We start from the raw sequence: 21,986 nt of genomic DNA, 5'->3' as shown, positions 1-21,986 counted from the left end.
TTTGATGGAGTCCTTTCTGTGCCAGTGAGAAATGCTAAAATCAATTTAAAAACACTGACTGCAATGGCAAAAAAAAAATAGGGGGGGGGTGGGGGGGGTGTTTGACTTTGTCTGGATTTTAATAGCTATTTCTAAACCTTGCCAAGGGACCTATTCTTATCAGGCACAGGTTCAGTCCAACCAGTCCTCATTTATCTTGAAAGACTTTTCTCACAGCGACAAGCGGCGCTTTAGAATGCAAATGACTCCGGACACATGAATGTGGCACTTGGTCCCTACTGTGAGTTATGCTGCAGTGGGCATCGGCCCTTTAACATAAAGAAAGCCTTGTGCAGAATGCATGCAGCGGGGACACGTGCAGAATTGCGCCGATCTGCACTGAACTCTCACTGCATTCAGCTTTCAAGTTCAAAAAATCTGTTTTTTATCGGTATGCGAAACCTTTCGACACTCACCGCAATCTGGCTTGCCACGAATCCTCGATCCGGCCACTTCTCCTCCGTTTTGGTTGACACACCAACACTCCCCCCTGTCACACTGCTGCTTCCTGTAGAAGCCGTCTTCGTCACAGCTAGGAATGAATCGACCTGCCATTTACACGCACACACATAAATAAATAAGAGCAGAGTAAGGTAAAGAGGCCTCGCCTTCAATCTCGCACAATTTCTCAGTGTGGCTCATCACACATGAGCCCAAGTGACAATATAATGCATGCAGCATATGTGGAGGCTAATTCTATATTCCATGAAAACAATATGTTCATGGAGGAATACCCAGAGGAAGTCAGCATGCTGCAGCCTACTGAGGTGATGTGGGGGTGGCTGGCTATCATGATGTTATAAGGGAGGACGTATAAAAAGCAGCCTGTGATCACACCTAAGTGTAGCTGTGTTTGTCAGTGAGGCAAAAATTAGCCTGGTTGTAAACTTCAGAGATGGGCGGATCTGTTGTGTTGCTTAATTGTTTTTTGATACATTTGTAAATGTAATGAAAAATAATAATTAGGGACGGCTGAACTGTCTATCCAGTTTTTCGGGGGAACGTCAGCGCGTCAGGCTGGCAGATTGCCCCCTGCTCACCGCTCTGTGTCCTTGGAGAGTCTTGACTCAGAGCCCAGTCAGCAAGACAAAATCAAAATCTGCAGTGCACACATGCACACTCACACATAATCCCACACTGCTCCTCTTTACTTCTTAACATGCACGCGTAAGACAAACACAAAGATGCCCGTATCATGTTATAATCCACAGAAGGGATCAGGGACTAACCCCCTGCACCTACCAAACTTCCTCTTCCCGCCGTCTAATACTTGGATCCTCTCGAGTTCAGCAAGGCAGGGGGGTTCTTAAAAGAAGTGGAAATAAAGGCACAATTAGTCACAGAAGAGAGAAAATAACAAAAATCTTAGAGAGCTGCAACTATAATCCATGTATTTTAGGACCCTTTCTTCCCAAATAAATAACTGCACAATCCTGGGACCTAGTTTCTGCTCAGCTGCTTGGCTGACACGCTCAATCTCCGAGAGCGGTGGGAGAATCAGGCTGTCAACAAGCAGCAGAAATGTTTTTAGTGCCTTGCGGTGACCGTTTCGGCCCATAGGGGGACTGAAGGATGAGGAGGAAGACAAACACTGATGGGCCAGCGCACAACACAGACGCAGCCACACCTCGAGGGCAGCCGAGCGCCTTGAAGTTTGATTGCATGTGCCAGAAGGGAAAATGTCAGCATACAGACAAGTGAGTGCGAACCCACAAGCCTGCAAACCTCACATAATCCCCCGAACACTCACTCTCTCTCCAGAAGCAGAGGCACCATTCAGCAGTGGAGACCTTGCCGTCCCTGTAGGAATCGCAGGAGTTGAAGAAGGGCCGAATGCAGACCTCATACTTGTCTAGGTTGATGGCAGCCAGCTCGGCCTGATCCAGGTACAGGTCGCTATTGGTGTCCAGCTTGGAGAACATCCAGCCTATGGAGTCCTTACAGCTGGCCACCAGGCTCCTGTCCAGCACTGCCAACACACAGAGGCAGACAAACAAACATAGACTTTTTTCAGGGGGACAGCTGCACAAACGGAAAAAATCACGCCAGCATGCTCAGAAACATCTCCTGTTTCCAATGGAAAAAAAAACTGCATTTATCATCCTCCTAATGCCTTCCAGTGCTGCCAGTTTCAACGTTAAAAAAAAGAAAAAGTTTTGCATATGAAAATGGCATTATAACATATTGTTCTCCCGGCTTTACAACGCCGGTTGATGCTTGGAACTTCCTGACTGTACCCTGAGGCATAAACATCCTCCCGTATGTGATGCAGCGTTATGTTACACTATCCATCCAAGATAGTTTCAGGCAAATGGTTGCAAGTGGCACCAACAGGACAATTTGATTTTCCTGCTGTACTTCTTTTTACTATTTTAATTATAGTGATTGGCTGATACGATTACTGATTACAAATCCTTGAACCAGAAAATAGCTCGTGGAAGGCATCCAGTTTATTTCTTTATGAGGCATCAATTATTTTTTGTGAATCTAGAGATCCAGTGTTAAACAGCCAAGAGCTACAGTGTCGACTGTCAGCAGCAGAAACAAACTTTGTCTTAAATGAGACATGAAAAATAGATTTAATGGCTTTCTTAGATATTTTATAGTACGCTACCCTGCATCTAAAGCATTGAAATGCCCTCTTCATGCAATGAGTTTATTAAGTAGTAGCGCTAACCTGATGTGGTGCTGACTGCAGTGGCTTTGGCCCCGGGCTTGCTGTTGTTGTTCTGGTTGGCATTACTCTGCAGTAGCTGGAACCAGTCCCTCAGACGCTCCCCGAGATCAGCCAGATCCTGCCCGGTGCAGCCCTCTGTGTAAGTACAGGAGAGAAAAATATTTGTTGCACCTATTTATGCAGTTATGATGGCTGTTATGCTTGAGTAGATGTGTGAGAATAAAACAAAACAAAACACGAGTTGTATGTCATGTATGTTGCTCTCACCATGTTTACTCTCCTTGGTTGTAGGAGCAGTAGTTGGACAAGGACACAGACCAGAACACTTCAGGGTAAGATCCTTCCCCGTAAGACACGCCTGCTGCTCCAGCTTGCACTGCAACACACATACAGTCATTAAACACACACGCACACACACCGATGACATCGACAAGGGGACACAAAGGTGAAGTGAAATGAGTTATTGCCGCAACGCAGATCAAATATTCATGAGGTGACCGACTGTAAGCCTTAATTCAAAATCAGAGTCCTGCTCTTGAATGCGCTTCCCAACCTTTACTTGCACACAAGGTCAGAAATAGTGATTCAAAAGACAAAGCATTAATCAATAAACACATGGGATTCTGTCACCGCAAGCCACCAATTGGTTCCTCTGAGGCCATACATCACGGCTCTTTGTCTCAGCTTTGTGTCCCTTGAGATTCTCCTCACACTGCTTAGCTCTGAATGTGCAAAGGTGTGTGTCGGTTCTTACCAAACGACGCAGAGCACGTACAGCATGTACCACGGATTTCAAGATGTGTGTAAAAGTATGTGTACATCCGTATGACCTAAATTTGCAAGAGTTGTCAAGGCTATTTAGCAACGTAGCATATAGTAGCAGAATTTATGTGTTGAATCAGCATGTAATAATGTTCACCGAGGGGAACGAGCCACATTAGGGGAGCTCAAGTGCACATCACAGTCACAGCACTACTAATATACGTAAAACCACATGGAAAAATTAAAGTGGTGCTCAGTGCAGTCAACTTTGTACTGTTGCTTTGCTATATGTATAAAATTCAACCATAAATCTCACTTTGTAACCATTTAACCACTCATTAATCATATTCGATATGTACAATATGGTTAGGTTTTGTCAGTTTTGGAGTATTCCACATCATCGGTGTGATTTTTCCCCTCCCAAAAAAACCGAATAAAAGCCAGACACAGCAAATATGATGCAAATGAAAACTATTTTTAATTATTATTTAATGTTTTTAATTTGTCAGGCAGTTTAGTAAACAGTCCATTTTCAAAAAATGTTAAATTTCTGGCAATTATTTAATTGTTTAGACATTAACAGGTTAATTAAAGTGGGGGGTGGAGGTGTACCTTTGAGGCATAGTTGTGTCCATCAGATCCACACACAGGCCCAGTGGAGGAGATGGGACAGGGGTGACAGTTTCCATCAGGAGACCTGAGAGCGGGCTGCTTCAGCCTGCAGGACAAGGGGACAACACAACCATGTCAGCCTGGATAAGTCCAGCTTAGACAGCAACTGCTGCGTTAATTCAGAGTACACACACAGCAGCACCAAAACACAAGCGCGAAGCTAACAGGCCTCCTCTGTGTTGTCCAAATGCATTAGCTTATCATTAAACAGCAGGCAGTCGTACTTACACTGGTGCACAAACAAGCTTTAATACTACGAGTGTGGCCGACAGGGATAAACACTCCAGTTTGCAGCAGACTATGGAGTGCGTGCTTGGTTGAGTTGAACTCATGTTAGTGTTCGTAAAGAAGATTTTTTTTTGACTATTTTTCTGTTTTGGGAATTAGTCAATTCTTGCCCATGGGCTACACACACTCACCTGTGTTCAAGTTTCTTGCGGTTGACGCACACAGCTCTCTGGTAGCCCTGGGCGATACACACCTTGTGTCGGCTGCACTTAACCTTTTGACAAGGGTCCTTGGTGGTGTCTACATCTGGGGAGAAAAAAGAAAATGAGACATGTACTTTAGCTTTCACACTGCTTCACTTTTCCTCCCTCCGTTCCCCCTTTTCTGTCTTTTTTCTGCTCCCTACTTGCTCAGCATAACCCAAGAGTCAGTCTAAATGACTCGAGCTGTGCTGGTGTTGCACTATTTTAAATATGGACTCTGAGGCACTTTTATTTATTGGGAGGAAAAATCTTATTCTTGAACATAAAATTACAAGAGCTTCTTTAGTTGGCTTTTGATCCAATTTAGCTCCTCAGCTGATATATATATATATATTTTTTTAAAAAGCGTTGAATAACTTGCAGACTTCATCTACTTACATATTTACATTCTCTACTACACTTAAATAATTCCTGCAATCTGGGCTAAAGCCAGGATGTCTAACTCAGGTTGCCACATCCATCAAACTCTCTGCTAGCAGCACCTCACACATGCTCATATGTCATATCTGTCTCTTCCTAGCAGGCCTCCTGGAGCCTGACCTGGATGTCACCCTCTATTCTCTTTAACTACTTCAGCCTATATTCACCTGCACTATCCATGAGCACAGCTACACAGGAATAGAGTTTATTTTCACACTGCTATCACAGACTTCATATGTAGGACTGAGGTTCGCCTTGAATCCTTACTGTATCCGGTTTTATGGCAGTTAGCAGGCAGGCTTAGGATCTCCTCTCTTGTCCTTTCTGGTTGCAGAATACATTAATTCTGCCTACATCACAGGATTATTGAAGCGAACTGACAGAGATCTGATTTGAGTAGCAAATCCAAAACAATACAACCCCCCCCCCCCAATCCTGCTACGGCTGAGCTGGTTGTATAACTGATTGACTGACTGCTCTGCTGCTGGGGAGAAGGCTTGGAGGCATTAATGCCCAGATGCAGACTCCTCATCCATTTAAACTGTCAGCAGTGCAGCCTTATTCTCTGGTTGCTCCTTATCCCAGTTGGCATTGATTGTGTACACTATCTCAGTACACAATATCACAGACGTCTCCCAGCTTTTCTTACTCGACTCTGTCCTCTTTTGCTGCCACCCGCCTTTCTTTTCCTCGCAGGTTTGATGTTTCACCACCCGCCCTGTCCAATTCACACCAGCGCATCAGCAGAATCACGGTGCATCAGCCAATTCCACCCTTTGGGGACCCTCTCTCTGACATGAAGGAGAAGGCGATTAAGTGTAGTAGGTAAAGGGCCACGCACGCAAAAGGCTATATGTTTTGCAATCCATTGAACCAAAGAAAGCAAAGGAAAGAGAGAAGGAAAACCATAAATACAAATAAGATGATCCTGATTTTTCTAATAGCAAAAACATTTGTAAATAAATCTCGTCTGTAGCGAGTGGCTACAATGCTGGCACGGCGTTGTGTTGTGAGTACAGAAGCATAAGGTGGCTGCCTGAGCCTCATGTTAACTTAACAGGCTTCCACGGATTAAAGCAGTGCCTGCGATGATGACGTTTCCATAGCAACAGGCTCTCCGTGGTCTGGGAATCATTTCTGGGTTGACTGTGATTTGCAGCTCAATCTGGTGTTTCTAAGAACTCTCTCCCTCTCCGTGTCTCAAACCCCCTGTTGTGCAATCATGTTTATCAAGCCACCTTTCTTCCATCTTTTCACATTCCTTTGTCTTCTCCTCACATCAGACATCCTTGCTGTGCGCCCTCACTCTTGGCCTACCTGTTTTGCTTATTATTTTCCACCTCGCATTCCACTATTTTTCCATCTATTCCCCAGTGCACCTACTTTAATTCTTTTTACTTTTAAAAAGCCTCTTCTATGGTTTTAAACTAATGCCTGTAGCAGTAAACCTCTCCTAATTAGGCTCCCCGTGCTTCAGTCTAATCCAATCGAGATTTGCATGAGGTTTATCCCTGCAGATTGGGGATAACGGAAGCAGTGCTCAGGCCACATCCTCATCATCAGCTCTTTTATCTAGTATTTACACACCCAGTCTCTAATGTCATTGGTGCTATGTTGTTTTCTAGGTAGGAGTGTTCTCAGGTGTGCCTGCACTTTGTGCAAAAATAGTCCTGCCTGGATCAAGATGAGTAAATTACTGCTGCTAAATATGATGCTATAACTGCAGGCAACTTGGCAACATTACATTACATATATTTTTATTTTTTATAAAATAAACAGTTAAGATCTACTGTGTTAATTCCAGCTTTTGTGCTAAGATAAGCTACTGGCTTTAATTATACATTTAATAGATGATCATATTTCTGTTCCATTTAAAAATGCTGATTAGTGGCAGCTTTATACCATCTAAAACCCTTTACACATTCACCAGACCTATATGGAAGAAGTAGCAGTGAAATGACAGAGATTTAACACAATTTATTAAATTAAATTATTACATTTCCTCAGAAAATGTTAAATAGAAGAGCCTCGGGAGCAAAAACATAATTTGTTTCACGTGCAAGGCAAACAGGACAAAAGGGTCTCTCTTTTGCCTCTACCTTGTTTTAAACAGGTTGGATCTCACAACATCTATCAATAGTCCTCATAGAGAGTGGACTCAGCACATTCACCCATTTTCATGCGGTCTGCCTTTGACATAACACCAGGAAGTGTCCATTTACAATTTATTGTCCTGTCTACCTGGGAATGATATATGCAAATCCAGGGTGTAATGTGTAAAAACCATTACATACTCACAAACTGTATAAGGAAGAAAGAGCAGTGAAAGGACTACAATTCAGATTACAGTGGAGATTTACTGAATGTCCTTAGAAAATGTTAAACAGAAGAGACTCAGGAGCAAAAACATAATTTGTTACAAGTACGAGACAAGGTTGACCCCCCTCCAGAGTTGGAATAACAGGCTGTTTCCTTTGCAGCCTTATATAGTTTGAAATTACTGGATAGAAGGAACCCCAGGCGGGCCTAAAAAGGATGCTCAGGAAGAGGTGATGGTGAGAAGGACAAAGGGAAATTCCCCAGGGAACTTAATTGGGTGTTTTTCTGTTTTCTGAGGTTTAGAGTTGGAGTAGTGTGCATACAGTACATGATGTGTGCACTGTGTGCAAAGAGCTGGGCAGAGTCCCTGGTAGGGGGAGCGCCAGAAGCGCTGGTTGTTGTAAAGTAAAAACAAGGTAATAGCAGTGGAGATATTTTGCAAAGGGCAAGATTTTCCCAACAAAAACAAAACGGTCTATCCATTGTCTTTATCTTGTTTTAAACACATTATCCCTTACATTTATTAATACCTTCTAGAGCAGCGATGTCATATATATGGTGGGCCACATACAGCTCACTTTGATCATAAGTGGGCCGGAAAGACTTGTTTACTTTGGTGCTGCATGAACGGCCATGGATGAGGTTTTATTAGCAGGAAAAGCTACAAAACGTATTATAATTGAAAAACCCTAAATATGTGCCCTTCTTATGCTTTTTTGATGCTTGATGCATTGCTTGTGTCGTGCGCAGATTTTGACAAACGAGACGAGACAAGGAAGTTTTACCTTTACCTTCCTCGTCTCGTTAATTACTTCCAGCTGTGTCCCCCACCTGTGTGTAATCTCCCTGTGTTTCTCTGAGTGTATTTCAGTCGTGTCTCCTGTCATTGGCTGTATCCCAATTCAGGGTCTGCAGCCTTAAAGGCCGCCTTTCAAGGCCGATTACGTCACCGCGACGCGACAAAGGCTGTCCCAATTCGAAGGCTGCTCGAAATGCGGCCTCAAATGCGTCCTTAATTTCCCTGAATTTTAAGGACGTGGCGGTGTAGACTTCGTGGCCCAATATATCCCAGAATGCATAGCGCGGCGGTGGGTGTGGATAATTTTGCCGAAAAAAACGGCAGATGAGGGGTGCCCGAAGAGTAAACTTTAAGTAAGTACTGAATATTATGTCACTTATTTATGTGCAAATGTTTAATAACGAAGAACATTAAAACATTACTGTTGGCCACATGTCGGCAACGTTATGTGACATTAGTGACGTTTGTACTAACTTGGTTTTAAAGCCTTTACTTTAAAATATACGCCGTTCAATAGCTGAGCTTAATCTTACAGAGAATGATCAAAGCTCATGTAGAAACAAACAAATGAACAAAAGATTTTCTCCTTCATTTCTGTCAAACAAAGCTGTATGACACGTTTCCAGCTGTTAGAATCATGGTTGCTAGGCAACCTGGGCAGCGCAATGGAGGCTAGACCGTCCCATTTCACAAGCCTCGCACTTCTGGCCTTAGCGGTCTTTAAGTACGCGGCCCTTGAGGATCGTTGAGGCTGCGTACTTTAAGGCTGCAGACCCTGAATTGGGATACAGCCATTGTAGTCGCTGGTCCGTCTGTGTATTCACCGTGCTTCATCTGTGTGTTCTTCCTGCTTTCACCGTCATTTACCTCTGTCCATCCTCCCTTATGTTCAGGTCCTGGTTTGTGTTCAGTAGTTTAGTTGTTCCCAGTTTAGATAGAGAAACGGGACAGAAGGCTATTTGCTCTGTGTTCAATAAACCACCTTCTCACCTTCACGACTGCCTGCGATAGGATCCTCCTTTATCATCTCCAGTGTTGTTCAAGTTACTTGAAAAAAGTAATCAGTAACTAATTACTGATTACTTCCCCAAAAAAGTAATCCCGTTACTTTACTGATCACTTATTTTCGAAAGTAATTGATTACTTAGTTACTTAGTTACTTTTTAAAAACACGATTTACAACCTGAATAGGTGATAAAGCGATAGATCTTTCAGCCCAATTCTACTTTTTCTGCATCAAATGGAAAAGTCTCTTTTTTTTTAAACTTGTTTTTTCAGTTTTAATCTTTTAACTTTATGCATCAAGCAAAAATTTAATTATAAGCACCATTCTCTGACTTGAAGAAATTAGTTAAACATTAGTTAAACCTATTTTCTGCACATTCCAGCATATTAAATAAAATATTTTTTGTGTTTACACTCAGTCGTTCAAATAGATGCAAGTAAAACACAGCAGAAAATAAATAAAATCAAAGACTAGCGGTCCTGTTGCTCTATTTTCACCTGTAAAGCAGGAGTGCAGTAGGCGGAGGTTTGCCCTGGTGCAGGTGTGCCGCAGCGGTCAGTGGAAGAATCCGCGAGTTTCTCTGTGAATTTCCCATTACATGGTAGCGCACTCGGTGCTTGTTTAGGGTCTTTTTTTCGCTATAAAAAGAAGTTTTCTTCCCACGCACAACAGACACTAATGTTTTTGTCACTTTTTATGGAATCAAACTCAAAGTAAGGTCAGTACTTCCACGCTTTAAACGCTGCACGCTCATACTCTCTCCCGCACTGATATATTATCCATTGTTGATCTGCACACAGCTGTTGTCACGAACGTCGCACTCGCTTACGTCACTGTCATGAGACGTTCACGCAAAAAAAAAAAAATCACGGTTTTAGTAACGCAGCGTTCCTATGGGAAAGTAACAGTAATCTAATTACCGTTTTTGCAATAGTAATCCCTTACTTTACTCGTTACTTGAAAAAAGTAATCAAGTAACGCGTTACTGCCCATCTCTGATCATCTCCACACGGCTCACCTCACTCGCCGTGACAAGTTGTGACTTCTTCTCCTCCTATAGCCGTACTTTAGCAGCGATGTTATCTGAATGGCGGCACCGATCCTTCAGGACAATACTGCATTGGCTTCCTAATCGGCCATTATAGCGGGTATATCTCGGCCTTTATTTTTCAAAGCCATCCAGTGGAGACTTTGCTGGGCCGATTTAAGCCCCCGTGCCTTATATTTGAATCCCTGCTCTAGAGGAACAGTCCTTGTAAAGTGTGGGTTCAGCAAAATTCACCATGCTCTTTGCCTTTAATATATCCAGAAAATGTCCATTTACCATTTATTGGCCTCTCTATCTTAGATCAGCATATGTAAATCCAGTGTACACTTAAAGGTATACATAAAAACATCAGTGCTATACACATGCACTTAATTGTTAGGGTGTGTGTGCTTGATTACTCTTGCAACCTTACATTACAACAGTTTGCCTACCACAATTTAATGTCTTTAAGTATGCCAATTTAGTCATTTGTGGGGTTGCACAAATCAACTGTAGATTTCCTGGACCTGTTTTTACAGCAACAAAGAGAGATCACTGCAGTGCAGCTTTAGACAATGGAAACAGCAAAACATAAGGAAATTAATGACAAATACTCATTCATTTTGCAACACATGTACTGCAGATCCTACTCACAAATATATACACTTCACTGAGGCCAACATTAGTCAAACAAATGTATAGATTAGTTTTGCTAGAGCAGCTGCAAGACCCACAGCACATGACAGAGCGGGCAGAGCAGATGCAGCGGTTGCGTCAGGTTGCAAAGTGGCTTGTAGGGCCAACAGCAAAGTGGAGAAAAGGTATCAACTGAGCCATCTGATGATATTAAGATTGGGATTAACTATTTGTTTCGGTTCCGAGTCTTTCACCCAGCCTTTTGTGTTTTGGACTTCAGAGTTCTGTTGATTCCTGGTTATAGTCAGCTTGTTTCTTAGTTTGTTATTGTGCTTTTAGCTTTGTGTTTTTGTTCCACTTACTGTTGAGTTCTTCCAGTTTTCCCTGCCTCTCTTGTGTTCCCCATGTATAGTCTCCATCAGTTCTTCCTATTGTATTTTGGAAGTCTCCTACCAATCCTTCACTGATGGAAAACTGAAAATGCTACGTCCAGAGGAACAGAATTTATGGGATCTCCTGCCTTGTGTACGCTGCATTTTGTAGTACTTTCTCTTGTTTCTCAGATAAATTTCTATTGTGTTCCCTGCTATTCCACATCTCATTAATTATCTTGTGTGTTTATATAGCCCTTATCTCCCCATAGATCTTTGTTGTCTCACCCTGTTTCATGTTCATGCTACTATTCATCCCAGTCTGTAGTGTTCCTGTAGAGTGTCCCCATGTTCCTGTGTTTACTGATGGATTTTGGTTTGCCTTAAATAAAATGTTCTTTTCACTTGACACCTGCTCATGAGTCCTTTTCCATCACTAAATTTCACACAATTATCTCCTAAAGTACCAGGACAAAAAAACACACCGCAAGTCAAACAAAGACAATGCAAATGAAAACTTTCCCATCAGAGATATTCACAGCGTACTTAGTTGTGCTTTGCATGTAATGTCAAATAAATGAAGACAATTCCTTAATTGGCTTGTGTCTTATCTATCTGTCCTTTAATAAGCTGCGGTGAGCTCTCTTGGCCACCCTCATTCGGGACAGCATCGACTAAAGTGGAGTCAGCTACTACGATTCCTGAATGCAAATTTCCACCTCAGTCTGACGGCTTTGGCTCTCTTGTCTGTTGACATTTCTAAAGCTCTGTCTTCCTCTGCAAAGCAGTGTAGCAGTCTGGGCAGCCCGGCTGAGAAATGAGGCCTGTAGGCTCAGAGCTTCGGAGTAAAGACATCACACTGATTTAGTGATGTCTCAGAGGGACAAATCTCCTCTTTTCACTCTTTTGCTTCATTAGGCCAGTCATAAAGGAAGGCAGATCAATGGAGGGAGATAACACACTTGCGTCAGAATGAGAGAAAGGGAAATAGATGAAGGGTTTTATGCTGTGTGAAATGAAAGATGTGGAATACTACTCATCTGACAACCTAAGGCAAGCATTTTAAAGTTTCATAAAAGCTGAAGACGCAAATGCCACTTGTGAAGTTGATCCACAGTATGCTGGTATGTTTGACTGCAAAATAGGTAAGACGAGAGCCTCAAAAACTCAGGATTAAGTTCAAAGATGACATTTCATTTTTTAATGTTTGCCATGGCAACAAGTTAAATGAGAATTAAAACCCAACTGTTACCGTGGCTTTATGTAGACACTTGTGTACTACTGGAAATCTTTGCTTGTCGTGCAAGGTAGTGACTGAAGAACTGGTGGTTCCAAATTTTCTAGTCTTTGGCTTAGAAAGAAGTTGGTTTGGAAACATATTTAATATTTTTTTGTTTACACTCAGTATTTCAAACAGATGCAAGTAAAACACAGCAGAAAATAAATAATATCAAAGACTAGCGGTCCTGTTGCTCTATTTTCACCTGTAAAGCAGGAGTGGGGTAGGCGGAGGTGTGCCCTGGTGCAGGTGTGCCGCAGCGGTCAGTGGAAGAATCCGCGAGTTTCTCTGTGAATTTCACATTACGTTGTTGCGCACTCGGTACTTGTTTAGGGTTTTTCTTCGCTGTAATGCTTCATCTCCTGCTTTGCGTTTCTGTGGGCGCCCCGTGCTAGCAGTGTCCAAGCGTTTTGTTTTTCTTCCCCCCTTTTCATCCCCCCCCCCCTGCAATGGCTCTGCGCCCCCCCTAGTGGGCAGGCCCCACACTTTGGGAAGGTCTGCCTTAGAGTTTGGATGTACACTCATCAGCCACTGTGATTGGCATTCCTACTCAACTGCTCTAATCAACCAATCACATGGCAGTAACTGAATTCATTTAGGCATGGAGACATGGTAAAGCCAGCTCACTGAAGTTCAAACCAAGCATAAGAATGGGAATAAAAAAGATGATTTTGACGACTTTGAACGTGCCATGGTTGTTGGTGCCATAAGGGCTGGTCTGAGTACAGACTACTGAATAACCACTTGCTACATTAAGGCAGTGGTTCCCGAAGTGGGGGAGAGCCATTGTGTGTGTGTGTGTGTGTGTGGGGGGGGGGGGATTAAAAAAAAACAGAATTCTTGGACACTGCTAGCATAATGGGCAGGTTTCTGATGGGGCTCCCACACAAACGCAAAGCACAGGATCAAGGATCATATGCTTCCAAACCACCTTTCTTCCAAACCAAAGACTATAAAATATGATGAAGCATATCTTGCCTTTGGCTTCAACTGAACAACAGCGGTGCCAGGTCGGGATCCCCGAAAGTATTTGTTTCCCCTGCGTCGGGAGCATGCTCTGGGCTGTCCAAGTAATGGACAAACAGTATCCCACAATTCTTGATTTTTAGTTCACAAACACTTCTTATACTGAAATGTTGGCAATGTTAGCTCTTTATGTAGTAAAATTACAGTGGGATACAAATAATATCAGGCTGATCCTGCCACAATTTGTTCCCCCGGTTCAAATCACGGACAAACAGTATCTCACAGTTGTATAATTTTTGGCAACCACTGCATTAAGATATGCAGAAGACCATCTCTGAACACACAACATGTTGAAGTTACTCTGAAGCTACTCTGTTGGAGTAGGGATGCATCTAAAAGCTGCAGGACGGTAGCTCTCGAGGACTGGAGTTGGACACCCCTGTCTTATTCCAACAGAGCACTTTCACATCACGAATGTGCAACCAACAAATCTGCAGCAAGTGTGTGAGACTGTCATGTCAATGGGGAACAATAACCTGGGAATGGTTCCAGCACCTTGTTGAATCGATGCCATAAAGCATTAAGACAGTTCTAAAGACAAAGGGGGGGGTCCCAACCTAGTATGTGCAAGTTGTAACTAACAAAGTGAGTGTGTAATGTTTTGTGCATTTTCAGTAAATGTTCTCGTCCTTGCATTCTTCCTTCTGAATAAAATATTTCCTTTTTACAGATGAACAGGGTATAAGATATTTCTATTAGCATCCTATCACACTCTCATACACCAACTTGCCTTCACCCACAGTCCACAATTTCCTGATCATCAGAGTGCCTTAGAGCTGGCAGGAATAAAGCTGATGTCAGTCATTTTACACTAAATCAAGGCATATTAGCTTCACACCTCTGCCTCACTGTCTTCTCATGCTTTTATACCTCTCAGCCATTGGGAACAATAATTAGTCCTTCATTAAGTCCTTGGAAATTCCGCTAATGGACTCAGCTATTCAGCTGACTTCATTTAGGCTGCAAATCTAGTGACAGTGGTTAAGGACAAAACTCCATGTCATGACTTCATCTGGCACCGGCTCAATTAAGGCTGGAGTTGCAGCAGGAGTTAAGGAGGAGACCTCAATTGTTCTGCCTCCACTCGTGGCTCCTGCTGGAGTGTAAATGGAGGAAAAACGAGGAAGCAGAGCGAAGTGATGATGGGTGGAAGTCGAGCCAATGTTTAGCATTTCCTGTGGGAGTCACATCAGATCCGCTCAAGCGGAGCGCAAACATCTTTCAGCATCTTCGCCAAGGAATCAGTACAGCTGTGGACAGTGCATGTCTGACCCCGGAATAAAAATAAAACCACAAAAACACAGGCAACACTGTCTAATATGGTGAACCGGTGACCATCTGGAAAGCGCTACAGTTCAAATACAGGCCACGGATCGTGCAGCAGCACAGCCATATAATGACATTCCGTTTCAATCAATCTTGCAGCTTTGCTTTCACTGCAAAAGCATCCATCGCAGGGATTTCTTCGTTTTGCATGGATTTATATTCATGCCTGAATAATGAATGCATTATGACACATTTTGAGTACAGGAAAAGGTTTTTTACATGCACATACATTACTGTATTATACAAAGCCTGGGAGGTTTCATGAATATAGTTTTATTTTGAGATAATTGGATATACTTTGGATTCTGGTGGGTAATATGTGTGCGTTTTGTGTTATCATTAAGATCCCATAAATAAATCTTACAGGGTAATAGCCTGTTTCACTGGGGCCTGGACATTTACGTATTAACAGAATATGTTCTCTTTGAGCAAATAAAGTATCGGGTTGTGTCAGGGTTACAGAAGAAGCATTAAAGGGGTGTTTTGCTTTGGACTGCCTCATTTGTAACCTTAATGATACTAGTCCAGAGTTGCCCGTCTTTCCTTTAACACATACAGAAAAAATGCAATCCTGTCTAGTCGGTTTCTTTTTCTTCATTTTATTTGTTACAACATTATTTACCAATGTTACTATCTGATTCATTGCAGAATAGTTAGCCTAAGGCTTGTTTTCTTCCACTGTGACCAGGCAGGCCAACAATTAAAATGTCCACAGAGCGATACAACAACAGCAAGTGAGACGAAACTAACCAGACAAAACACACTCACACATACGCACTTTGTCGGCATCTTAAATGTATCAGACAAATTATAAGCAAGAATATTTGAATACCAGTCCAAACAAATATAACACAGGTCAATAAAGAGCCAAGAGTGGGAAGATTTTATAGTGATGATGTTAAATTGGCTTCTTTCCATTTTTCTTGAGCAAAGATTCTAGTGGTTTGCTTTGGCTTTTATTTTGTTGAGAAAGAGCCAAGTTACATTTAGTGGCTATTTTAATTTGACATGTTTCTTAAAATTTGCATTTGAGCCAGAGATATGTCAATTTAGAAACCACATCAATCTTCTCACCCTTAATTAAAAGCAACTTTACTGTCCTTTTGATAGCATTAGTTAACTTCTTTAGCTCAGCACACATTATTAAATCTACTCCATGACACTATAACGGAAGGCAGAGTTTTCATAAGGAGGCCAGTTGGCTGACTACTTGTCCAGCAGACTATTTTATTACAAAAAATGTTGAGTTTTGATTTACAAGCGCAGATTAGCTCTGTGCTTATTACTGTCACGGTACTAGGTCTGCGATCCAGGATTTGTGTTTCTGTTCTGTTATTATAATCTTTGATTATTGTTGTTGGTTTTCTTTAGTTCTCAGTTCTTCCTCTCTTAGTGTTTATCCCAGCCTGTGTTTAATCTCTGTGTTTGTTCATCTCCTGTGTCTCCCCAGTCAGTCGTGTCTCCTTGACAAGTCCACGTCTCCGTGCCTGTCTCATGCTTCCTGTTTTATTTTGATAGTCCTGTCCTGTGCTGTTCTCTCCTCCCGTGTCTTGTTCCCTTGCTATTCCTGTCCCTCTGTCCGTTGTTGCGTCGTACCACTCCCATGTGCTCTGTGGTGTGTGTGTGTTTCCTCCATGTTCCTCGTCATCCTCGCTTCTAGTTTAAAGTTTCTAGTTTCCCAGTGTCTTAGACTGATTACAGGTCACCAGAGAACTTCAATCTATACATCTAAAAACCACAAACCAGGCGAGAAATTTGGGTGTAGTGATGGATGCAGACCAAAACTTAGAAAAACACATTAAGACAATAACAAAGTCAGCTTACTATCACCTCAAGAATATTTCAAGGATAAAAGATCTGATGTCTCAACAGGACCTGGAAAAACTAGTCCATGCATTCATTTTTAGTAGGCTTGATTACTGTAACAGCATCTTTACAGGTCTACCTAAAAAATCAGTCAGACAACTACAGCTCATTCAGAACTCTGCTGCTCGAGTCCTCACTAAGACCAAAAAAGTGGACCACATCAGTCCAGCTCTGAGGTCTTTACACTGGCTACCTGTCCGTCAGAGGATAGACTTTAAAGTTCTGATGCTGGCCTATAAAGCTCTGAATGGTTTAGGACCAAAATACATCAGTGACCTCCTGACCCAGTATGAACCTTCCAGATCCCTCAGGTCATCTGGATCCGGTCTTTTATCAGTTCCCAGAGTCAGAACCAGACACGGAGAAGCTGCATTCAGCTTTTATGCTCCTTATATCTGGAACAAACTCCCAGAAAGCCTCAGATCAGCTGAAACACTCAGTTTATTTAAATCCAGGTTGAAGACTCACCTGTTCTCAGCTGCATTTGAATAAAGCACCAAATCCACACTTTAAGCTTAAATTTCAAAACTTACATTTAACTACTGATTTTATCTACTGTTCTGATTTTATCTGTTTTGGTTTTATATACTGTTTTGTTTGTTTGTTAAGCTTAAATTTCAAAACTTACATTAACTACTGATTTTATCTACTGTTCTGATTTTATCTGTTTTGATTTTATATACTGTTTTGTTTGTTTGTTTGTTTGTTAAGTGGGTTTAGAGCTCTGGGTAGCTCCCCAGCTGGGTCTAGACTGGGTCTAGAGAGTATTTTAAATTCAGGGAATTTAAAATAGAAAGTAGCTCGTCCACAGAAGGACTGGTAGCTCCCCTTACGATAAGGGTTCAGATCGCGCGAACAGGTGTGGGATTAGAGCTCTGGGTAGCTCCCCAACTGGGTCTAGACTGGGTCTAGAGAGTATTTTAAATTCAGGGAATTTAAAATAGAAAGTAGCTCGTCCACAGAAGGACTGGTAGCTCCCCTTACGATAAGGGTTCAGATCGCGCGAACAGGTGTGAAATGTGTGTGTTTAGTTAGTTTGTTTGTTTGCTTGTTTTAATTAATTTTAAATCATGCTTTTTATTTGTTTTTGTTTCTAATGTCTCTGTAAAGCACTTTGAATCACCTTGTTGTTGAATTGTGCTATACAAATAAATTTGCCTTGCCTTGCCTTGCCTTGCCTTGCCTTAGTTCCTTGTCCTTAGTTTTTAGTTCTCTGGTTTTTGATTTTTGTTTCTAGTGTATTTTTTGCTACAGCACAATTAAAGCTGCCTCTTTGAGTGTGTGATGAGTCCTGCATTTGGGTCCACATCCTGCCTGCCACTCAGCAGATTGTGACAACTACAATTTTTGATCTTTCAATATCTACCCTGCCTCTCTGCACTTTTTTAGAATGTCAGTACGCAAATTTAGGCTTCGACGGCCAAAACGTTTCTCAACTAAACCCTAAAGATTATACATATACAGACATATTAGTAAGGGGGCCTAGCACTGATCATTGAGGAACACCTACTATGCTCAAGATGCATAAGTCTAAAGAAGTAAGTCAGCGAAATAGACAGTGTGAAAAGACGGTTTGAAGCTGAGATGGTTTACATGTAAAATGTCGTTAAAGAAAATTAAAATACTGGGAAACTCAAACTACACCTTTCCATAGTTTGTTTTTAAAGTAAGCACTTCATTTGAAGACAATTTTAATTGAATTTCCCTGTTACAGAGCCAAAGCATACGTGATGCAAACCCGAAATGCTGATATTAAGTTGTTCAAAGATGCCATGAACCAGGGCTTTCTCCCTGGGGTTTTACTAGTATTTGAAATTTAGGAGTTGGGAGTTATTGTCTTGGTTTTGATTTCCATTCTTTCTTCAGAGCTTCTGGTTCTTCATGTTGTTTTCGGGCCATTCTGGTTTCACACTTTTTCATTAGTGTTCGGTTGCTCTTATGTTCCGGGTATATCCTCTGTTAGCACAGTTTGTTTTCTCACTGTTCCCTTTCCACGGTTCTTCACTTTTATCCATTCACTAAAGTTCTTGTCTCCGTGTCTCCTTGTTCCAGTTTTTGGTTTTTATTTGTTCTGTGCCTTGTTTCCCCAGCTGTGTCTGATTCCCCTGATTAGCCCTCGGTGTGTGCATTAGTGTATATATTGTTCTGCCATTCCTTCAGTTCATTCAGTTTGCCTTAAGATATATGGTGATGCATTTGTAAAATCATTTGTATGAGTAACTGCAGCATTTCTTGCAGTCATGGTTAAATTATGATCGGATAAGCCAGTAATCAAATTGAAACTTTTAGCTTCTCTTTCTATAGAACTATTACGTCTAACTAGGTATTTCAGAGCTTCACAATACTTGCTGAGGCTTTTGTAAACTGAGCTGAAAGCAGCTTTACTGCAGAAAAGGCCTGAGCATGGAATCATGTTTCAGAGAAACACAGACATAATGGAGTTCCACAATGGAAAGCCAAAAAATGACTAATTGCTAAAGATAAACATGAGACCGTACAACTGATACAAACGCAACAAGGAAGCACTCGGTATATATTTAGTAATATTGTGTAGCAAGTTACAAATCTGTGGTTTTACATTTAGCTTTAATGAAAGTAGTTCATCTTTTACTTGAACTGTAAAAGCCTTAAGAACCTTATTTGAGCCTAAATACATTTATAGGAAACTCTCAATAAGACCATCAAAAGGGCTTTCCCTCCAAATAAGCATTTTTATAATATTTATGTTCCTCATAATCTTAAAAACAGCATAGTCATACATGTTGGTCCATTTTATATATTACTATCACACAGAAAGTGATCACTGAGTATAAGTTATTTATTGTTTTCTCTAATTAAGCAAGCACACTCACAGGCCACCTTGTTAGGTAAACCTCTTCAACTGCTCTTTAATATAACTAATAAACCAGATGACATTTAGGCATATAAAGTTCAGACTTAGCATTGGAATAGCAAAGAAAGACAATTTTGGTGACTTTGAACGTAGCATGGCACAAGATAGGCTGGTCTGAGTATTTCAGAAATTGCTCATTGGGATTTCCCCACACAGAAAACTCTCTGGGTTCTCTGGGTGAAAATGCCTTGTTGATCCCAGAGGTCAGAGGAGAATGGCTAGACTGCTAAAAGCTGTCAGAAAAGCAACACTAACTTAAATAACCACTAATTACAACCAGTATATGTAGAACACACATCAAACCTTGAAGGTGGTGGGCTACAAGCAGCAGAAGACAACACTGGGTGCACCTCCTGTCAGCTACGAACAGGAAACTGAGGCTAAGATTCGCGCAGCCTAATCAAAATTGGACAAAAACATTGCCTGGTCTGATGAGTCTTGACATGTGCTGCAACATTTTGATGATAGGCCCTGAATTTAGTATAAACAACATTAAAGCATGGGGCAACCTTGGTCTCTGAGGAGGGTTTCCAGCACCTTGGTGAATCTATGATGCCAAGAATTAAGGCATCTATGAAAGCAAAACTTGGTCCTAAAACTTCTATGAGCCATTTGTAAGCTATCAAAATTCAACAAGACGCTTTTATGTTCAGCATCTCTCAGCAGCACACACAGGAAGGAACAAGATGTTGTGAAACTTACTGTCATTAGAACCTTGATTTTCATCCCAGGTACGCACGTAGTCATCCTGCAGAAAGAGGAAGAAAACACTACTTTACCATCTGCTGCCAAGACAACAGAGTCAGGTAATTCACAGTGAGCGCACAGTGTTGCTGATATTATAAAATACAGCATGAACACTGCTACACTCCACATCACAGTGGAGAAGTGATGTAGTTTACATTATCACTGGACACTGATTATAATGTGTACACTGGAATGATAATTAGCTAAGTGAGTCACACCAGAGACTGTGGCTGTACATTCTTTATGGAAATGAGCTCAACAAATCTGCACACTCTGCCTATATTCGAGACATATGGTATCAGGGGTGAGCTGCCTTTTAAATGCTCTGCCTTTTTACCCCTGTTTAATTAGAACATTAATCGCTCTAATTAAAATGGGCAAATTGAAAGAGATTTTGCAAAAAAGGGAGAAAAGATGGATGGTGAGGCAAAGATAAAGACACACAAAGAGACAAGGAAATTACTCATGAATGCAAAAGACACTGGACAAAAGGCGGCTATAAGAGAGCTGTACAAAAAGTGAAGAGAACTGACCTCTACCTCCTGGTGAAATGACAGCAAAAGGAGAGAAAAGAGTCGATATTAGTCAAGAAGAAAAGTGCAATTTTGGACAGAGCGTATTAAGCTGTATTCAAGACATCATGAGGACACAAAAAAGACTTTGTAAGTTCATTTTTAAATCTCTTAGAGCCTGATTTTATAATAATATATGTAACAAAGTCTTTTGTTGCTTAATTTGGTTTATTTACCACAAATTTAGAAGATCAGATCAGATTAGATTTGACGGAGAGAGACCCACCAACATTAGGAAAGTGGTTTCACCTTATCACTAAATGTAACTGAATGATGGCTGGTGCATAAAAACACACAATATTAAATTTTCCCAACACTGCTTCACCACAAACCTAAACAAGGTGAAAAAGGTGGAAAAGAAGGGTAATGAGTATCGTAAGAATACAAGGTGACAGATGTCTCAACCTGTAGTTGGTGGCACATATGACATTTCAGTTTTCTACCTGTTTCATCTTCAGGTTTGGGACACCTGTCAGTACTTTCCTGATGCAATTTATGTCCTGATATAAATACACAGTGGCAAACTGCATTAAAAATACAGTAAATTTTATACACTGAATCGCTGAAACAGAATGCCTCTACATTTTTATGGTATTAAACTGCATTTCTTTTCTGGCATGACTCATCAGAATATACATGTTTATTTGTGATTTACAATAATTGCATGACTGACTGACGTGTCACGGTTTAGCTACATACAGCAGCATTCCCTTTGTGGTGTAGTGCAAAGCTAATAGCTCAAAGAAATTGAATGACAGATAAAGATGCAAGAATATGAAGTGGTCCCTGGGTGTCTCTGGGTGACAGCTGCACTGAAAACCCCCTGTCATTGCTTTAGCCCCTCATAGTTTGCACGGAAGATGCTGACTGGTTTGCAAACACTTGCCAACTCCTCACCTAGCAGCAGCAGTGAAACTGAGCTTTTCTGCTGGTCTGCTGTTTTTAACGCTGTTAGCTGCTGTTAGCCTCTGTTAGCCAGTGTTAGTGAAACTTTCTTCTAAGTGGATCTAATATTGTTAGACTCTGCTGCTGAGTGAATAAACTCTAATACAATGTAC

At 41.5% G+C, this 21,986-nt stretch overlaps 1 protein-coding gene across 1 annotated transcript in view; it reads right to left on the bottom strand.

Moving 5' to 3' along the window:
* Positions 1-21,986, bottom strand: part of spock2 (SPARC (osteonectin), cwcv and kazal like domains proteoglycan 2) — a 39,253-nt gene that overhangs the window by 1,138 nt on the left and 16,129 nt on the right. The window contains exons 2-9 of the mRNA XM_026190254.2: positions 20,312-20,357; positions 4,570-4,684; positions 4,091-4,196; positions 2,984-3,092; positions 2,717-2,851; positions 1,790-2,008; positions 1,282-1,344; positions 456-587 (exon numbers count right to left, since the gene is read on the bottom strand). Coding sequence (XP_026046039.2) covers positions 456-587; positions 1,282-1,344; positions 1,790-2,008; positions 2,717-2,851; positions 2,984-3,092; positions 4,091-4,196; positions 4,570-4,684; positions 20,312-20,357 — 925 coding nt within the window. The remainder of the gene's footprint in view (positions 1-455; positions 588-1,281; positions 1,345-1,789; positions 2,009-2,716; positions 2,852-2,983; positions 3,093-4,090; positions 4,197-4,569; positions 4,685-20,311; positions 20,358-21,986) is intronic.

The sequence above is a fragment of the Astatotilapia calliptera genome, chromosome 13 (assembly GCF_964374335.1).
Source record: "Astatotilapia calliptera chromosome 13, fAstCal68.1, whole genome shotgun sequence".
Lineage (NCBI taxonomy): Eukaryota > Metazoa > Chordata > Actinopteri > Cichliformes > Cichlidae > Astatotilapia > Astatotilapia calliptera.
Note: the sequence above shows the minus strand (reverse complement) of the source record. Positions and strands in the feature narration are given on the sequence as shown.